The following is a 16214-nucleotide window of genomic DNA, read 5'->3' on the forward strand; positions in this document are numbered from 1 at the left end:
AAAACATGTTTCCAAGTTTAGAATGTTGGACATTTTAGTAGCGATGTAGAGTTAAAAAGAGCTAGGGTGGATGGAGGATTAAGTTCCATATCTTACCTGCTAAATGGGAAATATTTTTTATAAACAACACTAAAAATAAAAAATGTGTTAATTTAAAAAGCAGCATTTGCATTCAGATTTTTTTTTGTTCTTGTGTTTGGCTTTTTTGCAGATTTTTTTTTGTACGTGATAGTCTTGCAGTAACAAAAGTGTGTTGGTTTGGGCTTTTGTGTATGTGTAATAAGAACTTTCACTTGTTATTGCATCGGTAAATCATGGAGATTACCATGAGTTCAGAGTTTTGCAATGCAAATTACATTGTGCCTACATATTAACTATTGTATTTCTCTGCCATGGTAATAAAGCATTGCATTTATTCTAATTCAGTTCTTCTCCCTTTTCTTTTTCTTTCTGCTCCTGCTTGCAATTCAGAGTTCCTTAGAGCATGATTAGATTATCCAAGTTTCTCACAATTTTCTAGTTTCGGCTAGCAGGAACAGAGGCAAGCAGAAATCCTTGCCAACTGTCATCTTAGTTGTGGTGTAAGAACTGCTCAGAAGGGAGCAAACCCTTCAGAAAAAAAAAAAAAAAAAAAAAAAAGGAGTCATGCAGTATGAATAACGAACATGTGGTTCCCTTTTCTGAATGCAGAATCCCTGCTCCTGTTCATTGAATTTCAGTGAATGCAAGCTGTATCATGCCAGACCAGTGGCACCTCTCTCTGCAGCAGCCGCTAGAAGTAACACAGGGAGGGCTGTAGGAACAGTGAAGGCTTATGGTGACGTTTCCTCAGTGTAGGCTGCAGCAGTTGACAGTGTCAGAGTGGGAGAGATCAGACCTTGTGTTTAATAAATAGGAGTGATGCAAATCCTCCATTACGCTGTCTACTCCTTCATTGAACCCATGTAAAATGTTAATACCTACAGCTTGCTACACCAATGAACATACGTAGTACATCCTTTTCTGTTTCTGAATGGGGATGACATAATTTTATGTTCTATAAGTATGTTGAAAGAGAGGGTGATTTTTCCTCTCCCCTTTCTCTATGATGATATTTATTTTATAGACCTCTGGCTTGACTCTTGTCTGACAACTCTCTTCTTCACTGGAAAGTCTCCATCTGTTTGCTTGGTCACCTTGTAGTCCATGCCAGTGATCATCTCCTTGCCTTGGTCAGTATCTTTCTAGTCCTAAATTCTCACTCTCAGATGGGAAAAGAGGATGTTGAAAAGGCATTCAAGGTTTAGGTGCACTATGGATTTATGCAATGCAGTAATATTTCTGATTCCCTCTATGCTTCTTCTGGTGATTCCTGATGATTGCTTTTGAAAATATCAAGGTGGTGTTTGCATAAATAGTCTGCTGGGCAGCTAACTTCTCTTACCAGAGCACTAGCAGCTAGCTCATAGGCCTTGGTTGTTCAGAGATAGAATTGCCTTGTTTACAAGTACTTTACATTTATCTACACAAAGTTTCATCTGCAGTTTTCTTGCCTAGCCACTCAAAATCAGGACAATTTTTAGGTGGCTTTCCCTTTTACCACTCCAAGTAATTTCAATTTAGAGTCAATAAATCTTGTTGAATCACCTCTTTTTCTAGATCACTTGTGACTGTATTGTGCATGTCAGGCCATTGCACAGGAAAACTAATATTTTTTTCTTTTGCTTTTTAAGCTTGACTATAGTGTTACTAAATATCAAGGAAAGTTGGGATCACTTACACCTGCATTAATTGAGATGTCAGTTTGAATGGTGAGAAGACGTTTTTTCTCCAATGAAACAACACAGAAAACAAATTTCTATTTTGCAGCAAGACAAAATGTAATAATTCAAAACACTTTGGTAATTCTAATACAGATTTTGATTCTGCAGCTAAAAAGTTTTCAAAAAATTCTTCAAAAATGTTTTATTATGAAGAGGTTTCAAAAAAACTGAAATTTGAGCTAACTAATTGAATTGGCTCTTTCAAGCAAGTTTGCATTTTGCTGTATCGTTGCTTTCAAATGGGGGGAGAATTCATCTCACAGTTGAGTATTCTGTTAGTATTTAGCATAATGCTTCAAGCAGAAATGCATCTCCTTCCCTTTTATTTATTTTCTGTATTAAAATAGCCTGTGGGAATCCAAGGAAGTAACAGGAGCACATTAAGTTACTCAGTGCAGACAAAGCAGTATGAAAATTGTTCATGATTTTCAAAAATAGAGTTTACAGTTTCACTTATATGCATGTATGTTAGAAACTGCTTTGTCAATACTGGCACGTATTAAAATTGTTCAGTGGTAGCACTGAAAGCAAACAAATACTGGTTTGTATACGTGTGATAATACTGTATTACTAACCTGATTCAAAATTATTTTCATTACTGCTGCTAATCTGCTGTTGATTATCAGAAGCTAATTCATTAGTATAGTGGAGTACATACTCTTACTGTGATTTCACTGGAGCATATCTAATAAACCAAGGCATCTGAAATGGGAATATAATAGAAATGCACTATTATGTTAACAGAATATTCCTATTAAATGAGTGCTGCTAATGAATCTGCTGTGAAGCTGAACTTGTAGTTAAGTCCAGGGGTGTGGAAAAATGACCATGACAGAAGGACAGCTTTTAGCTTTACAGGGCTGCCGAGGCCCACCCCGCGAGATGGAATGAACAACACTTCAATGTGAAGCAGGTTCAATTCGCTTTACTAGTGTCTGCAACAGAACTTTCTACCTTTCCGACATCGTACACGCAGACACGCGCTAAGCAACAGCATTCTCATTGGTTAGGCTATAGTGTCCATGCATCGCTAGCTTGCAGCTGATTGGCGCTCTTCTCGGTGCTCTGCTGCTGGGTCTCCTGGACGTCTATCTGGTTGTGGCCGGTTTAGTGCCCCCTGAAACTGTCCACAAGCACGTTCTTGTCCTCTGGGTGACCTCGAATGCCATTACCTCAGTTCCTTATATTCTTGCAAAAAGCGCTAAGGCCCCAACACAGGGCAGTTGTCATCTGCTTAAAAAAAATGGGAGATAGAATAAACTGTCTGCTTTAAAAGAAATATGTGAATATGCGTGAATGTGGCAAGACCATAGGTGTATGTGCATAGGTAGTAATGGTCATCTGAGTTTTATTCAAGTATCACTGAGTGTCAATTGGGGGATGGAAAGAAGGGAAATGGAGTGATGCTTTGTGATTAGAGGATTTTGGAGAGAAACAAAAAAATTCCGAAATTCATAGCGTAAGTTTTCCTTTAAGCATGAATTTTACTGTGTAATTCTAAAACCTTTCGCTGTGACAGCAAGGAAGCGGCCCAAACTGTTGAGTTCCAGCATCTTATTCCAAGTGATGAGACCACAGGCAGGACAGATGTGCTTGGAGAGCTTCTGACAGACATTTTCTGTGAATGCAGAGTGGTTTGAGTCGTTTTACAACTACAAAACATACATACATACATACATACATATATATTTATTAGTGCTGTGCTTTGTCTGAGATACCTGGTATGTTACAGGCAAATTTAACATAGTTTGAGGCATTTTTCTGAAATAGTCTTTTCTCCATATTATGATATTAGCCTAAAAAAAATAAGATGACTAATCATAATAGCTGTATGTGTTAAAGCATTTGGGGACTGGCGGAGGGGGGATTCTAGAAATTATGCATTAAAGCTTTGCTTTTCTAAATATGGCAGTATGTATTTCCTGTACATGCTAATGTAATAGTTATTGTCATGGATCTTAACTTTGCTGCAAGCTATTTTACATTGTTTTACATTTATTAGTCTAGGTTTAAAGTTACCTCTAGTCTCAATGCCTCTACTCCAGAAAGAAATGCAGTAAAATGGGTTAACCATTTGGAGCCTGAGATAACTGTGTTACCAGATGCCACCTTTCTTGATCTGCTCAGCTCGTAAAAGATGAACTTCAATACCAGTCTCAAAATCTGATTACAACTTGATCTCACAACACCACTTTGAACATTTTCTATCTAATTAGCACATTTCTATATGTATTAATTACAGATCTGTATGGTCTTGGATCAAAAAGAGCAGCCTCATCTCCTTTGTCTGTCACTCATGGGAACATGATTCTGTTGCTGTGGAGTTAGTAGGTGTTCACTTAGCAAAGCACTGTGGGCTTTAAATCTATTTATGAAATTAGTATTTTTCTCTTCCATAGTGCAACCTGTTTAAGTATTCACTGAAGTAAGTGAGTAATAAATTCATTAAGTTTTGGGAGACCGGTTTTTGGATCTGTGACACTGAGTCAGATACTTTTATGATTTGCTCTTACTAAAGCTATTGACAGATAAAGATACACAGGCCAGGTACTCTAAATCTTGGACTTGTGTATTAGCCATAGATTATATTTCTTTGCTGTTTAGAATATGTTGCAGGTAGTAATAGGACAGAAGTAGAAAGTGTTTTCTTGCCTCAGAAATAAGTTGAAAATACTCAGGGTAAATTATACCAGCATGACATACAGTTTATTTGATGCACTCATATGCATGTATCATTGAAAACATGCATATTCCAGTGATTGCATTTCAGTCACTTAAATTGTTTGTCTCCATGGAACAAAAAAAAAAAAAAAAAAAGGAAAAAAAAAACAGCAGTTTTATTGAAATGATATCCATATGCTTAATCAACATTTAGAAGCACAATCTATTTGCGTATCGCTGTAGGAAATACAAGCAGCTTTGCTCTCCTCAGACATAAATCCACGACCTTCTTTAAGAAACGATCTTCTGTGCTGCTAAGCTTTCAATAATGATCTGTACTAATAAGGTTTTAGATGTAGTTGGAGACTTAGTGTTTCATTCTTGGCGGTGCTCAGCCTGCATTATCAGAAATATGTTAGTAACTAAGTGTTTGGTTTAGTTTTGTTGGTTGTTTCGTTTAGTCAATATGGTCAAGGTGTCTGCCCCTGGATTTATTTAGACAACAGTATTTGCTCGCTGTGGGCAGTACTGAAAGGGAGGCAGACAATGATTAATTCCTTCTTGAACACTTTAAAGTTCTGTGCCCAAAAGGAATCACAGAATCGTGGAATCCTTACGGTTGGAAGGGAGCTTTAGAGATTATCTAGTCCAACCCCTCCTGCACATGCAGGGTCACCTAGAGCATGTGGCACAGGGTCATGTCCAGGCGGATTTTGAGGATGTCCTGAGGAGGAGATTCCACAACCTCTCTTAGCAACCTGTTCCAGTGCTCTGTCACCCTTACTGCCATAGAACCATAAAACTTAGTGTCTCTAGAAATCGTTAATTACCAGTAGTACTAACAGGAGCCCCTTTTCTGAGTAGAAGCATCCATAAATAATATCTTAATAATATCTCAATATCTTCCTTCCTCTCTGTCTTTCCAGATGCAGCAGTTGTTCCATGAAAATTATGAACACAACCGGAAGGGTTACATTCAAGATCTTCACAACAGCAAAATTCATACGGCCATAACACTTCATCCAAACAAAAGACCAGCCTACCAGTACAGACTGCACAACTACATCCTGAGCCGCAAAATTTCAGAGCTGCGCTATCGGACCATCCAGCTCCACAGGGAAAGTGCCCTGATGAGCAAGCTCAGTAACAGCCAAGTAAATAAGGAAGACCAGCGCCTGGGAGTGATGCCATCTTTCAATCACTTCCAGCCACGCGACAGGGCTGAAGTCATCGAGTGGGATTTCCTGACAGGAAAACTTCTCTACTCAATAGCAGAGAACCAGCCGCCCCGGCAGAGCCTAAGCAGTGTCCTGCGGGCCGCACTGGATGACACGGTCCTGCAAGTCATGGAAATGATCAACGAGAACTCCAAGTCTAGGGGAAGGCTCATTGACTTCAAGGAAATACAGTACGGCTATCGCAGGGTTGACCCTATGCATGGCGTGGAGTACATCCTGGATTTACTGCTTTTGTACAAGAGGCACAAAGGAAGGAAAGTTACAGTTCCAGTGAGACGTCATGCTTACCTTCAGCAGTTGTTTAGCAAACCTTTCTTCAGAGAAGCAGAGGAGCTCGATGTAAGAAGCCTACTGGAAGATACCAACACTGACACTCAATCTTTCTCCTTTCTTTCAAATTCGTTAAAGATTTTTTCATCATTCCAAGGCACCAAAGATGTTGCAGGACACAGTGACAAGAAAATACATATTCTTGTCCCTCTCATAGGACGATATGATATTTTCTCAAGATTTATGGATAACTTTGAGAAGACTTGCCTGATTCCTGGGCAGAATGTAAAGCTGGCAATAATTCTCTTTGGTTCAGAGTCTAGCCAGGACCCCAGCAAACACATAGAGCTGCTGAAAGAATATAGCGACAAGTATCCCAAGGCCGATATGACCTTGATTCCTATGGCAGGAGAATTTTCTAGAGGTTTAGGCCTTGAAATGGCCTCATCGCGGTTTGACAATGACACTTTGCTCCTCTTCTGTGACGTTGATCTGATATTCACATCAGACTTTCTCCAGCGATGCAGAGATAACACTATTCAGGGAGAACAGGTTTACTACCCTATCATCTTTAGCCAATATGATCCAAAAGTTGTATATGGAGGCAGCCCTCCAGCTGACAGTAGTTTTGTTTTCACAAAAAGAACTGGATTTTGGAGAGAGTATGGATATGGAATCACTTGTATTTATAAAAGTGATCTGCTAACTGCTGGTGGATTTGATACCTCAATTCAAGGCTGGGGACTTGAGGATGTAGACCTCTTTACTAAAGTGATAACCTCTGGTTTAAAGGCTTTTAGAAGTCAAGAAGTAGGAGTTGTACATATTTTTCATCCAGTTCAGTGTGATCCCAATTTAGATCCGAAACAATATAAAATGTGCTTGGGGTCCAAAGCAAGTACATTTGCCTCTACCATGCAGCTCGCTGAACTCTGGCTAGAGAAACATCTGGGTGTCCGGTACAATCGAACTCTCTCCTGACATCCTGGCCCATTTTGCCTTTTTAGGGGAGTTTACCTCATTATTATTATTATTATTTTATTTTTTTGTCATATTTTTAAACTCCCTCCTCGTTGTCTTCCAAAGACTGTTGACCTCAAACAGGATGAGTCTGCTGTTCGCTGATGTTTTTTGTTCCTATTGAACTGGTTAGGTGCCACCTTTCATGTTTCTTTTATTTCAAATTCAGTCAAGTCATGGCAATTGTGATCCCATGGAGCTCATTCCTTACAAGAGACTGCATCAGAAGAATGTTCTCTTTGGGCTTTGGGATGCAATATCATCTTTACTGTGTTTCTCAGACTTAATGCGATACAAATATTTACTGGTGAAGGTACCACAAAAGTGCTTTATGCTTCCTCTGGGGAAGGAACTCTGTAACATAAACCTGAGTTTTATAATTTATATGAGGACTTAAATATATAAACACTACTTTTCTTCATCTTTAGAATTTTTAAAGTAAATAAATAACTATGATTGTACCTTTATTTTTTAAAAAAAAAAAAGAAAAGAAAAGAAAACTGAGGAGTCACTTGCAAATGCAACTGGTACTGGCTACCAAGGTCCTTAAATGTCTTATTATAATATCAAGCTCCTCATTGTTGTTCAGTCTAAGTATGAATGAACTTTATTTTCACAAGGAACAGGATTTAATCAAAAACTCATGTACACTTTAGAAGCTTTGTGAACCAATGATGTCCTTCATTTGCTGGCAAGAACAAACTAAGGCATACCATGGTTATTTATAATAAAGTGCAGACGTACAGTATTCTTTTTTTTTTCAGACACCTAGTATAAGTTGCTCTTTCTCTTCCTAGAATGAGTCTAATATATAGTTTTCTTTTACATTCCTTTCTTAAAGCTGCACTTGATACAGAGTGTTGAAAGTTAAAGCTGCATCTTTCTTTATGTTGTCCATGAATATTGGTACGCAGAAACGATTTGTTGTTAAAATTTAAAATAGCTGTAAAATAATTATTTAAGTTTGAAAATCTACTATTGCTGGTCAAAGTTCCTTGCCATTATATTTATATTAATGAAGGTTGTAGGAGTTTATTAAGATTTGTCTCTCTGAACAGTCTGAAGTTGTCATATTATGGATTTATGGAGTAAAGTATTTAAAATGATACCAACGTAAGAGATAATATCATTTTTGTATTTTAGAGAGATATTTATATGGGGATATATATATATATGTATATAGGTATGTATGTGTGGATGCGTGTATATATCCCTATATATTATATAAATATATATATATACATAAAATTATTTCAAAAGATGTTCTTTTTCTCAGTTCAGGTGGAGTTTTCTTACAATCATTGCCATTCTTTTCACTACATGCTTGGAACATTTCATGGTTTCATATGGTGGGAGCTCCAAGGAGTCCAAGAAATCATCAGAATTCAGCCAAACTTAAATTGATATAAAGCTGTCCATCCAAGAACTTAAGTACTGTTGATTTTAAACTATATTTCAAATTGAACTGAGCAAATAAATTAAGTAACTTTGGAATTTAAGTTGTGATATGCTTAAATAATGCTTTTGGCTATGGCTGGCCTCTTTTGTGCTCACTTTCCAAAAACAAACAAATGAGTAGCCTTCACTGGCACAGTGTTTGTATGAAGCTAACCATATGACTTTCCTAAGGCATTCCTGAGGATGCGTAGGTCAGTTAAAACCTCTTATCTGTGGCTGTCAGTTTTGGATTTACCATGCAGGGAAAAAGCCATCACTGTAAAAAAGGAGTAAAAGTCAAGTCAGAGTTAGCGTGCCAGCCCCTCTCATCCTGGCACGTTTTAACTGCAAAGAGTTGGAGGCAGGGTGATGTTAAACACCCCTCTTGCGTAGCACGTGCTTATATTGCTAAGGTCAGTGTGGACTGCATGCACGAGCTGAGGCAGATGATCTGACTGGAAGACTGCTATATTTTGTGACACCAGTGGCTCTTCTGACACCGCCGGTATGCTTCAAAAAAAAGCTTTTCCCAATGCCCTGGACAATGGGGTAGTTCTGGTAGAGGAGGAGGTAATATGGACCTAACAGGCATAATTCATGACCCTCCTCTGTTATTTTCCTGGAGACTCTTGCCTTGCCAGCCCCACTCTCTTAACTCAAATGTTGGGGAAAGAAAAATACAGTATTGCTTATGCAATAAATTCTTGGAAAGCTCTCTTTAAATTTGCATTTTGCAATTTTGCCAGAAAAACTCATGCTTTGTTCACTTAGAGAGCCAAGAACAAGGAACATATGATTTATCTGATCAATCTCAACTCACTGATGCAACTCAGATTGCAAATATCAGAAAATGAATAGCCACTGACAAATGTTTGTGATGATTCCATAAACATGAATAAAAATAATGATTTACAAGCATATTTAAGGAAATCATTACATGTTTGGGTGTTTTCCAGTGCTAATTTCACTGACTTCACTTAATGGGCAGAAAGTATTTGTTCAGCTCAAAATAAAATAGCAGAATAGAAGAAATTAAACCAGTTTTTCAATGGGGATGAAACTGTATATAGGGGGCTTGCAGGATCAGGTCCTACATGATATTAACAAAATGCTAGTATTTACCATTGCAGATATTTATTTAGTGTTTGACTGATTCATTTGTTTATATAATGAATTACTTCTTTGTTAAAAGCTTGATTATAAGTGTTCATTATAAAATATTGCATTGTCTTTTGAAATAACTGTCCTGAAATAACTTGAGAACTTGTGTTAGTTCATTTAAGGAATATTATGCCTTCTAAAGGGGATCATATTAAAAATAAAAAAGCACAAAAGTGTTAACTTTATCAATGTATAAATTAATATGGGGATGTTTGTGCTAATTGACTGTTTGCTTTTGTCCAGTCTTAATCATAATCTTGACTGTAAAATGAAATTTCTAGTGTGTATTATATCTCTTTGTATATGCGTAGTTAATGGCTTCACAATACAACACAATGACTAATTTTTCCAAAACCTAAGCTTGGAAATAGGCTCTCCAGGTTTGATTGCTGGGAAGTGGGATGTAAACTGCTCGCACTTTGGCTTTTCAGACACTGCCTTTCTTAAAAAAAATAAAAAATTTTAAAAAATATTTTTTCTCCTATTTTCTCCCCCATTCTGACATGTTTTCCCATTCCCATTACTTAATACAACGCTTGCATCTTCCAGGTGAAGGAAAGACATTCAGTTTGAGCTTCCTAAGAGCTTCCGAGTACACCTTGCATTAGAACATTTGTTCTCTAAGCAGGGAAGGGAGAAGTGCCTGGGGAGATAAGGGGTTCAGCCCTGGAGCCGCATCTCAAGGGAGCTGCACATGGACAGCCCAGGGCAGCACGAAGGAGGAGGGTGCAAAAGGGAAACATGGCCTTGGGAGGAGGCTCTTGAACAGAGGTTTTGCCAGGTTGGGGCAGCACAGGTCCTCCCCATCCCAAGATGGAAATCACAGAATCCCAGAATGGTTGAATTTGGGAGGGACCTCTAGAGATCATCTAGTCCAACACCCCTGCTCCAGCAGGGACACCTGGAGCACGTGGCACAGGGTCCGCATTTTCATGCTGATGTTACTCATTTGCTCCCTAAGGGAAGGGGAGGCAGGACAGGAACTGCACTCCCAGTCCTCGGTCCAGCTAGAGGGTGAGACCACGTCCTCGGAGTCCTGCCACAGTGTGGGAGTCCTGTGGGAAAGGGTCTTCCCAAGAAGCAGTGCTGAGGGAGAAGCACCTCCTGCACTCCCCCAAGGCCAGATGGCTTTGCATGCCCATGGATGGGTGCGTGGTTAAGGGTGCCCCTCAGCTCCTGCGGAAATTACAGCGCTGCCCAAACAGCTCAAAGAAGCGTGCTGCAGTCGTGAGGACGTGTCAAGACTTCCCAGGAGCAGGAGTTAACAACCACTTACCTTAAATAGAATAAATAGATCATTTAAATGTCTTCTGTGTCTTAGAAGATGATTCTAATGATTAGTTAATACTTAGTTTGTCACACAGAGAGTTTTGCACCAAAGAACAAAGCTATATTTAAGACAGCGTAGCTAAAAGAGCTTTGCAGTCACTATCTTCTTGCTTTCCTGCAACTTGAAATCAATTAAAATTAGTGGAAAAAAAAAAACTACGGACTTGAGGATTGGTGAGTCACCAACTGGAGGAATGATTTCTGTTTCCGCTCTATTTTTCAGATGAGAAAATATATATATATATATATATATACATAGCATATATATGTGAAATATGCTATAATGAATGCATACCAAAATCAGCCACAATGTTAGGGTAGCAGTGGTGATTATGGTCTTCAATTGTAGCACAAGGAGATACATGACAAAAGTGGAACTATTTACTAGAGCCGAATGTCACTGAAGGGTTTTAGGTCTGTAAATAATGTATAAAGCTAAATCAATCCTTTTTTTTTTTTTTTTAATTCTTCTGTTTCATAGAGTGAGTTTATTTCCATTCTCTTCTGTCAGCATCCAATCACTTGATTAATGATCTGACTTTTTGCGACTCAAGCTTCTCCTTCCCATATTACTTTTCTTAGGGTCTTCCCATTTGCAATATATATTACTACAGTAGTTGGAAATTTTGGAACCATGGTGGTTTTATGACGTCACTGTCATAGAAAACTGCTGAACTTGGAGATTCTGCTGAATGAGTTTCCATTCTTCCTTCAAACTGTTTCCATTTGCCTGCTGGAGTAATTTAAAAGTGTTCTGAATATTATTGCTTCCTCCCTCCCTCTAAGTCTCCTTCATCTTGTAATTTCAGCAAGGCAAGGAAATGCAAAAGCTTTCAATTTCTTAGCATCTAGAAAAACAAATAGAACTTTGGGTTTTTCTTTATCCCCCACTTTTTTTTTCATTATGAAGTGAATATATTGGTTCCATAATTATTTTACTAAAATAAACAATGGTCATTAGGATGTAAGGCAGCACTTCTGCGAACTAGAGAATACAAGCTGAACTTGTACATCCTGCTGTATTATTTTCCAGATCCCTAATGATTCAGCAAAATTTGCTGTTTATAGGAACTTTATGCTAAATTAAAGCATCCTTGCTAGGCTTGTGTTTGTTTAGCCTTAGAGAAAAGCTCAGTCGCACTGGTAAAGGATGTACTGTAGCCTGCTGGGCTTTGTTCCCCTCAGTGCTGATGGGAAGAATTTCTCCAGATGAGGGCCTCTGTGCACAGATGGCCTGTGGCAGAGTAACTTTCTCCACAAAACAGTCCTGTGAAGCAGCTATTTTTGGTCTCTCTTATGGCAGAGCATCTACATGTGTAGAGCAGGTATCAGAGTGACGTGAGTGTGCAAGACCTCTAAACACACAGGTTTGGAGGAGCTCCAGTGAGGCCGTTCTCAGTCCACAGTCTAAAAGGAACTGCGTGTCAAGTGCAGCTCCTGCTACAGCTTCTGTGTGCGCCCTTAGGTCTCCATCAACACCATGGGAGATATCTGGAGATATTCCTGAAAGAGCTTTATGCTAGCTGAGCTGGGTTCCAAATGCTTCACTTAGTGCAGGAAAATGACCTTTAGTGGATTTTGTCAAAAGAAAAAAAGAAAAAAGAAAAAGAAGAAGAAAAAAAAAAAAAAACAGAAAAAATAAGGTGAGTGATGCCAAAGTGTGCTTGAGATCACATTTTTATTATGGGCTATTCAGGAAGGCTCCATGATTGCTCTTGCCCCTATTTGGAGTCATGTGGAGCAATAACCCCTGCCTATTTTGCATGCTGTTATTTTGGCTAAAGAGAAGACAAGCAGACTTCAAATGCTTTGAAGATGATGATGGCTGGACTGTGAAATACTGAAGGGAGAGAACTGCTGAGAATGGTTCTGCTTCAAAACCAAAACTTGATGCTTCTCACACGAGACTTCAGGCCAGGTGAGGAAAATTCTACCGACTTGGGCTGCGCTGGGCAGATGTAAGATGGAGAAACCTGAGTTTGTACTGAGGGTTGTAGATATTGGAGGATCCAGCCTTATGCTTACAGCATGCTAATACTGGGAAGCAGTTGCAGAGTGGAACAATCACAGTGCTACCACCAGTTTCAGAAAAAAAAAAAAAAAAGGAGCAATGCAATAACCATACGACAGCCAACTAGGTTTGGTACGAACTTACCAATGTATAACACTTTTTTGTTGCTTTCAGTTTTAGCGTTCTTAATACTATGAAGTAAAACATGCAAAGGAAAATAACAGAAAGTTGGCAGAAAGAAATTGGTCTAGGGAAGGATTTGTGGAATAGTAATAGTTGCCAGACAGAGTACAGAGAATTAATTTCTTGTATGCAAGTATGCACTTGTGGATTGGTCTAGTATTTTTAAGTTTAGGGCACCTATTTGCAGTTATTTAAGGAGTGTGTGGAATTGTTCAAGTTTTTTATGTGGGTCTTTGGCTTGTCATATGCTTGGGCATTTTGCCATTTTATGTAGCTGACTTAGAAAACTAACAACTGCCTTGCTCTTAATGTGTTCTCTGTAGTTTAGGAGAGCTCTGGAACAAGTCCTTTAGTCCATTAATTCTCAGTAGTCACTTCAGTGAGAATTGTCATTGCAGCCCCCTTCTTTCTCTGCTCTAGCAATGTCCCACCACCACCTAGTGCTTCCTTGTATGGAGCCAATTTGGATGCTAAACACTCTGGGCAAGCATATTCATTTCCACTCCAGCCCATGCCTCACCTTTAAAGCTTGTTAGCATCCTCAGCAGGAGATAATAAATGGTGCGAAGTTTAGAGCAGGATCAGTTTGGTAGGTGAAACAGTGGTATTATTAGTCACAAGTAGCTTAAAAGTGGAAAGGACAATGAAAAATGGAAGCCTTATGCATATAAAGGAAAAGCACTAGGGTTTAATGAAGTGTAAGTGTGCAGCTGGAAGGTAGGAAAGAAATGTAGCCTACAGCTCTTTGGAATACTTGGAGAAGACACTGGAGAGCAAGTGGCTGAGGAATATTGAGGAGAAGGAGGACTGGGGCATGGACTACACTCAGGAAGGGTTGGAAGGGTAGGACAGGCAGCCATGGAGGAGATGCTGTGTGTTTTGGTATTTTTGAAAGGATTGCTTTGTCCCTTCATGTGAAAGAAGTGACTGAGAAAAACTATTGCAAGACTCATAGAGGGATAAAAATTCTGTAAATCCAGAGATGTGTGGTTTTGTATTATTTTAAAAAGAGACTAAAACAGATGACTTCTTAACAAAGAGCTTTATTTTCCTTTCTTTTTTTTCCCCAGAGCTCTTTTCACTTTGCTTTGCATTCAAGTCATGTGTAGTGACAAGTGCTGAAACCATCTGGAGCAGTACCAAAACTAGAGACCTTTCACACACGGTTTGCTCTGAGCACTAAACTCAGGTTCACTGCAGAGCAAGTTTAACCAGCAATTACAACTTTTCCTCTTCCCTTTTTAAGCATGACACACTTTATTGTTATTTAACTAGGCGTGAGATCTTTGACAGTTTGTTCTATCTGTGTCTTGGATGCTCTAGTCTTTCCATTACAGCTTTCCTGCCGTGTGATGTGCCTGTTTGGTGGCACATCACTGCTTCAAGGCAGGAAAGGAATTTCTTTAAACAGAGACTGTGGGTAGTGGTGTAACTCTGGTGTAACTTAGCAAGCCCAGCTACACAGCTGAAATAAAGTAGGCTCACTTCAATTTTTAATCCACGGAATTGATGTGATGGTTTTGCTTGATGGGAAAGCCAGAATAAATGTGTGGTATGACTCTGAATATTTTCTGTTCACCAAAGTGGACAAACTTCTTTACATAAAAACTACCAATGGGAGCACCAGCAGTGAAATGCAATGAGCTCTGCTCCCAACATGTACTGAGAGCGGAGAATATCTGGAGAATATAGGTAAGTTATAGGAAGACATTTTTGGAAAAAGAGGTTTCTGGTAAAAATGAGTGAAGGATTTCTGCAATTTATACAACTATATCACAGTAATTGTTTCCACACTAACAAACCATTGAAGGGAAGTGCACAAGAGTAAATTCCTGGATCTGGCTTTCATGTAGGAAGGACTCCCAAAGCAATCCAGCACTCCAGCAGAGGGAAGCTTGTTCCGACAGAAACATAGGGAGGGGGCAAAGAGAGCACACAGTAGGAGAAGAAGAGGTCTCTTCCTTTCTGTTTGGCACGTTGCTTTGGTCTGCGTGGCAGAATTATATTCTTTAAAGTGACCGTAATTTGAAAGAAGAAAAGAGGAGACCAGAGGACTCGTATCACAAGCTTGGGAAAGGGGCTTCTAGGTGTGCTTGGGTAAAGGACTTCCAGGTATGCTTGGGTTTGGATCCAGCAGCAGTAGGAAAGAATCCCATACAGCAAGTGGTAGGGACGGGGAGCATAAACTATCTGTATGCCAGAGGAACAGATATGGGTGGGTAGCAGGAAGGAAAGTACATGGGCATTCATATAAGGAACCAAGAAAATCAGAGAATCACAGAATCACAGAATGGTTGAGGTTGGAAGGGACCTCTAGAGATCATCTAGTCCAACCCCCCTGCTCCAGCAGGAACACCAAGAGCACGTGGCACAGGGTGGCACCCAGGTGGCACCCTTCTCCAGAGAAGGAGACTCCACAACCTCTCTGGGCAGCCTGTTCCAGTGCTCTGTCACCCTCACAGTCAAGAAGTTCTTCCTCATAAGGTGATTAAATGTCCTGTGTTTCAGCTTACACCCATTACCTCTCGTCCTGTCACCAGCCACCATGGAGAAGAGCCTGGCCCCATCCTCCCTACAATCACCTCTCAGGTACTTGAACATTTTGATCAATTTTCCTCTCAGTCTTCTTTTCTCCAGACTAAACACACCCAGCTCACTTCTTAGTCTTTCCTCATATGATAAATGTTTCAGTCCCATCATCATCTTTGTGGCCCTATGCTAGCCCCTCTCTAGAAGCTCCACGTCCCTCTCTTGCTGGGGAGCCCAGAACTGCCCCCAGTACTCCAGGTGCGGCCTCACCAGAGCTGAGCAGAGGGGCAGGATCCCCTCCCTCCACCTGCTGGCAACGCTCCTCCTGGTGCAGGCCAGGATCCCATTGGCCTTCTTGGCCACGAGGGCACATTGCTGCCTCATGGTTAACTTCTTGTCAACTAGGACTCCCAAATCCCTCTCTGCGGAGCTGCTTTCCAGCAGGCCAATCCCTAATCTGAACTGATGCCTAGGGTTATTCCTCCCCAGGTGCAGGACCCTGCACTTGTCCTTGGATAAATGTTTTCCCTGTGAAGCAGCAGTTCAGGTCTGTGGTCAAGAATATTTACCAGC

At 39.8% G+C, this 16214-nt stretch overlaps 1 protein-coding gene across 1 annotated transcript in view; it reads left to right on the forward strand.

The window, feature by feature from the left end:
- The window catches only part of CHSY3 (chondroitin sulfate synthase 3), a 142764-nt gene extending 135148 nt beyond the window's left edge, over positions 1-7616 (forward strand). The window contains exon 3 of the mRNA XM_088532678.1: positions 5390-7616. Coding sequence (XP_088388804.1) covers positions 5390-6952 — 1563 coding nt within the window. The 3' untranslated portion in view covers positions 6953-7616. The remainder of the gene's footprint in view (positions 1-5389) is intronic.
- Positions 7617-16214: the final 8598 nt, after the last annotated feature.

Source organism: Tinamus guttatus, unplaced genomic scaffold (assembly GCF_059628265.1).
Source record: "Tinamus guttatus ecotype Peru unplaced genomic scaffold, ASM5962826v1 Tinamus_guttatus_pri_ptg000464l, whole genome shotgun sequence".
Classification (NCBI taxonomy): Eukaryota; Metazoa; Chordata; class Aves; order Tinamiformes; family Tinamidae; genus Tinamus; species Tinamus guttatus.